The 7,503-nt window shown below is 39.7% G+C and overlaps 1 protein-coding gene across 1 annotated transcript in view; it reads right to left on the reverse strand.

Moving 5' to 3' along the window:
* The window catches only part of Sema2a (Semaphorin 2a), a 486,762-nt gene that overhangs the window by 90,354 nt on the left and 388,905 nt on the right, over positions 1 to 7,503 (reverse strand). Inside the window, exon 3 of the mRNA XM_017900416.1 lies at positions 2,595 to 2,646. Coding sequence (XP_017755905.1) covers positions 2,595 to 2,646 — 52 coding nt within the window. The remainder of the gene's footprint in view (positions 1 to 2,594; positions 2,647 to 7,503) is intronic.

Consider the following 7,503-nt stretch of genomic DNA (forward strand, 5'->3'; position numbering starts at 1 on the left):
GGCAAAGCGTTACGCGACGTTTGACGCTAATCGAAGCGTGATGCTGCGACAGAAGGCGGTTTTCGGGACGCGGCCACCACGGTGACTCGTGTTTGCCGGAATTAAGGCTAGATGGCTCGCGCGAGTTCGGTCCGCAAAATGGCGCGCCGTGGCGCGCGGTGAGGTCGCACGGTGTCCCGTGCAGATTCGCTTTTATAGCGCCAACTTGAATTCGGGGCGGACGGAGGTTATAAATGTAAATTACTACTTTTGTTGTTTCGCTGCCAGCTGTGCGATCCCTGTTGTGCGTCGAGCAGCAGCAATGGGGGGTGAAATGACGAGTGTACAGAGGGGTGGAGAGTTTTACGAAAACGAAGTTGATATTGTATTTCTTTGAAGAGGAGCAACCCTGTTCCGATTTATGTACTTTTCAAACGTGAGTGTGTCCCGAGGAGTGATTAGGTGTGAGGTCGTGTTTCGGTGATTTGTTATTGTTATCGAGGGTGAATGGGTGGTGGTGGATCGTGGAGGTGTGAATTGTGCTTGATTTTAATACGAAATCTATTATTGCAATATACATATATAAATACAGAGTGGACACTGAAAGACTAAATTTTTATTACTTTATTTGGAAATCTATTTTCTAATCTCCAATGAATTATCTATAACCTACAAACAAAAGGAAGTGAAAATAATTGGAAATGAACAAGGTATGACAAAGTTTTCAGTGATCACCCTGTATATTATACTTGGATACTTGATACGAGACCTATTAAACCGATTAAACTCAATAACCTCGGATTTGTTTTATTTTTAAAATTACTGAAAGCGAAATAAATATTAATTTTAATCGAAATGGAAAGGTAATTTTGTAATATAGTTTTGGATATTTAAAATAATAGGTGGAAACAAATTCTGAACAAGTATCTGTTAATTATGCACAGCATACAATGCTACAACCCTCGTTTATAATCGTGTTACCCTTCTTACTCGAATATACCCCTATCTGTCTACGTAAAAAGAATTTTTTCATGCAAGTCCCCCATTTTCATGGGTACTATAGATAGTGCTTGATCATCCTAAGAGTACTTTAAAGTTTTCACTCGAACTTACTTTCTTCCATCGTGAAACTTTCGGAACTGACATTAAAAGTTATTAGACACCGTGATCAGAAACTTTAATATCATATAAAATTCCAGAAAATGTCAATTATACTACCAGCAATAAACTATTCGAGCGGGAAAAGAGAATAATATTTCTACAATACGATCTGCTTCAAAAATGTTACGACCACGAACATTTGAATAAGAAGCTCCTTCAGTTTCCATTACAACTGTACAAAATGTGCCAGGAATCAGATCACATAATTTTTCAACCATTTTCGACACGATATCTAAATCGAAGCTATATGATATAATAAATTACTGGCTCAAAAAATTAAAATAAAAAAATAAATAAATAAAAAGAAGAAATGATTTTAAAACCTCACATTATATACTTTCAAGACTTTCATTTCTGAAGGAAAATAATTATAAATATGAATTTATTTATATAGTGGTAAATTCACAATTATAATTATTTCTAACAAAACTAGAAAGGACTAAACTATACATAGGTCAAAATAACTAATTTTATCTTCTAAAATTTCGAAATTATTAATATCATTAATAACAAGAAATAAGTAAATAAAAAGAAGGAATGATTTTAAAACCTCACACTATCTTTGATTTTTCATTCAGAAATAAAAATTCTGGTTTTTAAAGAAAAATAATTATAAATGTGAATTTATTTATACAGTGGTAAATTCACATTTATAATTGTTAATAACAAAATTAGAAAGAATTAAACTATTCATAGGCTAAAATGGCTAACTTTATTTCCTAAAATTTCGAAATTTCACTGTCAATTCTCTAGATCCCTAACTCTCCATATCTGAAATAAATCTCAACGAAAAAAGGAAAAACTATTTCCATTAACAACTCCATAATATCCTTTATATTTTTCATAGAGGAAATAACCTAGCTGCTTCTAAAACTGCAGTATCTCATCGATTAAATACCACCTAACATTTGTTCAACCCTCAGCGCTCCTTTTAATTTTTCAATTATGAATATCGACCGGCAACTCCAACTTATTCTCATCACACTTCCACTCGCAAGTTTTTAAGCGTCAGATTTAAATGTTACAATAACGTGTAAATAATAATATCAAAGTCATTCAAAACGATCTCTATTCATCTCAGAAGTAATATAATTTTGATAACAATACTTCCACTCGCAAGTTTTTAAGCGTCAGATTTAAATGTTACAATAACGTGTAAATAATATCAAAGTCATTCAAAACGATCTCTATTCATCTCAGAAGTAATATAATTTTGATAACAATATTTACATTAATTATAATTCAGGCACCATCGGTGATCCCTGAGAGGCACACTAGGAGCTTTAAGGGTTAAATCCTCCCTCTATCGGATATCCGAAATTGGCAACAAAAATTCGCAACGAAACACCCCCTGAATTCCAAACAATTTCCCCAAGTAAGACAATTATTTACCCCCCTCCCCTCAACTCCACTCAGCGGCATAAAATACGCATAAAAGGACGGTAATTACTCACCTCACAGTTAGAATGACTGATGTTGCTCAGATTCAGCCTGAACACCTTATCCCTGGAAAACAAAAAGGCAAAGAATGAGAATGATGCAACGTTAGGGTAACAAGAATTCGCATTAAACGCGGCGATAGCCGAAAGCTCGGGGTGTAAATTTTCATTCCGTACGTCCGCGAGATACATTACCCGGGACTCGCCTTATCTGGCCACGGTTATGTGTGCGTGTGCACGGGTATGCGGCACTTTGCTTACGACGGAACTGCTGGCGAATGCCACGGAATTTCTATGAGCATTCGAAGGGGGATGGCGAGGGACCCTCGCCGGTCTCAGACCCCTAACTTTCTCCGTTTCCGTTCTATCGCTCGCGTTTTATTAGGATTTCCTTCTTCCAGGCACGATCCGCCGGCTGCTTCGTGGATATCGAACGAAAAAAATACACGTGCACGCGCATATAATAAAGACGGAGGGTAACGAGGGTGCTCTCCGACGTAACGGTTCCTTCCCCTCGTTTCAACCGACACCCATACCCACCCCTCCGCGCCGATTCCACCGCGTCGGACCGTACACGGTCGAGAACGACGTGTTCCTTGGAACGACTCGACCCGTAACGCGAATTCCGGACTATCGGGACTGAGAACTGGCTCGATACTGCTCGTAGGCGTGTTTAATTTTCCACCGTGTTCCCGGGATCTCTGAGGTCTCGAACGAAGAAACTCTTCGTTGGCTGACCCAGAAATTCGGAACGGGAAACCACCGAATCTTCGCGCTCGTCGTTCCACGGATCGGCTAGTTCGGAAATAAGTAACCCAACTCGGTGTATATTTCACCGGCTTCGAGGTAAGTCAGAGATACGGAGCAAAGGACGAGCCAATGTTTCTAATGTTCCCAAATTTTTTCAAAATTATTGCGGGTACACGTTTCCCTTTCGGGCGTTTATGGACTTCGAAGGACTGGTTCAAACGTTTCTAAATTCTGAATTAAAATTGTAAGGATATATGAGACGTTCACTGCACAAATCGATTAATGAAAAATTATAAATTTAAGTGCCAAAGCACTTGGTATAGTCATAACTACGTTATTTCGTTGCATTTTTCCGCTTTTTGTTTCATGGAGTTCATCAATTTGTGCAGTGAATGGGTCACATAGAGATTGGACCGAGGCAATGTTTATTGGTAACAATGATATAAAAATGTGAGAGTGATAAAAGAAGGTTTGGAATTATTCTTCAGCTTATTTCAATATTCAACACAGTATTATAATATTGTAACTTCGTTCGATTTCGTTTCTTAATTTTATAACTCAAGTGAATGACAACTGTCTTCGACTTCAACTCGATATCAACCCTTTGACTGTCACGCTGAAATCACACGTTTCCCTCACGTTTTAACCCTTTGAGTGCAAAACGACGATATTTTATTAAAAATGATCGAAAATGTAATACTTATACTTCATACTACGTGAGCTACATAAAACTGTAATCACACTATGATTATTCTTATGTGCAAATATTGTTTCTAGAAGAGAAGCTTGTTTCTATGTTTTTCATCGTTATTCGTACGATTTTCAATGAATATTGAAACACAATTGGCACTACATTATTCTCCCTTTCTTCAATAATATGCTGCATTTCGAATTTTTTAAGTAACATTCTTAGTTTGGTTTTTATTAGTAAATTCGTCCAGTTAGGTGCATAGGCACCATTCTTCGCTCGGCACTAAAATGGTTAAATAAAATCTGTTTTGTTATTAAAAAGGAGTCGTTTATTAGATCTTGGCAAATCTATGTCAGTATAGGATTAATCTAGCATTAGGTTAACCTACAATAGGTTAAGATCTTTAACTTGCTTGTGCGTAAATGGAACTAACCGTCTAACCTCATATTTATATGACGTTTCCCTGGGCATGACAAGAGTTATCATAAATAAGACGATTTAGGTATTATCATTATCATGAATAGCGTTTCGAGCAGCTAAGATGGGCTTCGCGATGTGGTGGCCGGCACTAAAGTGACCTACGTGCTACCATTGTAGTGGGCACGCACCGTTTCAATCGTCATGAAATACTATGTAATACTTACACGTCCTCTGGGTGTTCACAGTCACTTGGTCCACTTTACACACAAGAGTAATTAACCAAAAGAAATACCGAAGGAAGAACGTAGGAAAATTTACGACCGGTGTCGTCGAGAACGTGCGACCAACTGACTCGGTCGCACGTGCTCGCAGACACCGCGATCCTTCCTTCCTTTGTTTCCTTGTTCCTTCGACACTAACGACTTTCCATGACGCACTTCGGTCAACGTGGACTAGGTGTGCCTGTATATAAACAGACACGCTGTCGAACTCGTGCTCGCTGAAATCACGTTGCTATTCACGCGAGGGTCGACACCTAGCACCATCAAAACAACTGGAAACGGCTTAGGAATCCAAAAAAATGATCAGTATTGCGAGAATGGTGAGCATAACGTGATTAGAGTACAAGGTCACTGCCTATGACAGTACCTTTTGTGTAGGTATGACTGTAGAGTACATGGGATTGCATGAACGGTATATTTATGATTGTATCGATGCAAGTGAAGAACGAAATGTCCACCAAGGGCTAGGCTATGAAGACTGCGTGAAAAACACATGATTGAGGAAGAAAGCATGATTATGAAAGAAGACAGAGTGCAAGGTTTAAATAAGTTAACACATTATTGACCGGTGACGAGTTAACTCGTCTTTTTCAGCACATACGTTGTTATATTAACATCATTAACCCTTGGCACTATGATTTTATTCTGAAACATTATATACCAAAGTAGTGTCCAATTTTAATTACAATAAACCACTATATTATATTCCATCCACGTCAAAATTAGATAAAGGTTCCAAAAATTCTGTGAATTTTGTACACATTAAAATGTATGAAATATAATTACAGTCGTGCGATTAGTGTAGTTCAACCCCTTCGTTACAGTTCGCTGAAGAAATATGCACAGTGATTTTTGTTTATTTCTGTACATTTTCCCAAGTCTTAACACATTATTGACGGGTGACGAGTTAACTCGTCCTTTCCTGCCAAACGTTGTTGACCGATGACGAATTAACTCGTCGTTGCACTTGCATTATCTATTTAAATTTATGAAACCCAGAACAACATAGAATATTGCGTGTGAAAGCGATTTTGAAGATTGAATTACAAAATAATAACCAATGACATGTCATGTCATGTGACATAGTTCCTGCATAAAATTGCCGGTCAACAAAGTGTTAAAGAACAGTTATATTTTTGTTTTACTGCTACTCAGCAATCCTATTATCTCGAAAGTATTAACGTCGAATAGAACTAAGTAATTTCAACAGAATTCCAGCTGATTGGAACATATTTGTAAAACTACCCCTTACGAATTACCCCGAAAGCAGATCCGAAATCGTACGACTCGGAAGCAGGCTAGGTATCACAATGGAGGGGCAACATTCGTGAAATTCGGTCGACAAAACCCAACGGTGGTTCCCACGGTTAATTGGGAAAAATTCAGTGGAACGAGGCGGTCCGAAAATGACGATTTTCCCGGCGCGGAGTGAGCATGGTCGCGGCGAAAACAAAAGCGCGTGTCGGCGGTTCCGGGCGAAATGGTACACGCAACGGCGAGCATCGGTGGCCGGGTAAATCGAATTTACCCAGTTTCCAAGCGTTTCGCAACATTAACGCCGGCGCGCCGCATAACTTTATTCCGATAACCATTCATCATTGGCTCCCGATAGAAAACGCGCAGTCGAACGGAATGCGGGTGGACGGGGAAACGAAGAGGGGAAAAGAAAGGGAAAAGGAGATAAAAGAAAAGTGAAAACGGAGGAAGAGAATGCGAAAGGGGTGGCGAGGGTTAGGGGTGAGAAAGCCAAGTCGCCTCGCCCTTCGCGAGGCTTTCCTTCCTTTCCTCATTCGTGCTGTGCACGCCGGCGTGAAAAAGTAAATAGCGACGTGGAAAAACAAATCCGTAGTTTGGAATCCGGCCGCGTCGGCTTCTCGCGCCGGAGAAGTTTCCGGGGGTGGCTGAACGGGGGCCAGGTGGATGGGAAAAGGCGGGGCGAGACCTCGTACGTGCGAGCTCGTCGCCGGAGACGACCGGAAAAGGGGGAAGAAAAAATTTGTACGAAAGCAATTTGCGGGGGTGATCGATGGCGGCGTGAACGCGAGCGTAAAGTCATCGTGTTTTCGATTTAAAAAAATCCGTCTAGTCAGCGCCGAAATGCTGGACCGTGGCAGCAACCACCCCCTTTCGCGCGCGCACGATCGAGATTTTCTAGCCTTCCCTTTCCCTTTCGTCCCCGTAATTTCTCTGATTGCCCGTGGAGCGTGTTACTCGCGGGAATTTTGATGGGATCGTAGGCGCGAATGACGATGCGATTTTTTTACAATCGTCCCGTCTTACGATACTCTCGCAGTTTCCCTCTGTGGGGGGTTTATGATAGATTATGTCGGGGTAGGTATTTTCCACATTCGCACAATTGATTATCGGAAGGCTCGGAAGAGATCTAGGCCAAGTGGAATATAGATTTAACGAATATAGTTTGTAAATCTTTGTACATGTCGTGTGCATTGTCTTCGTATATCTTGACAGAAATTTTATGGAGTTTATCGATTTTAGGGAGGGGGCAGGGGGGCAGAGAATATGAATTTTATTTGGGATGCCTATTGGTAGACCTTGATTTTAATATTTTATTATAATGATATATGAGCGAGGTTTAATGATAATTGCTATATTTCAACCCCTAATTCTTAGTTTGCATCGGGCTACTAATTTATAACGAATCGTCAAAATATCAAAGGTAAAAGATAGTAAACGGGGAAACTTAAATTTTATTTAGTGGATCTCGACTTTGATCAATAACAATATTTTAATTATATCGTAGAAATATTATGACATAAGCATG

This window comes from Eufriesea mexicana, unplaced genomic scaffold, assembly GCF_001483705.2.
Source record: "Eufriesea mexicana isolate 0111107269 unplaced genomic scaffold, ASM148370v2 scaffold1192, whole genome shotgun sequence".
Taxonomy (NCBI): domain Eukaryota; kingdom Metazoa; phylum Arthropoda; class Insecta; order Hymenoptera; family Apidae; genus Eufriesea; species Eufriesea mexicana.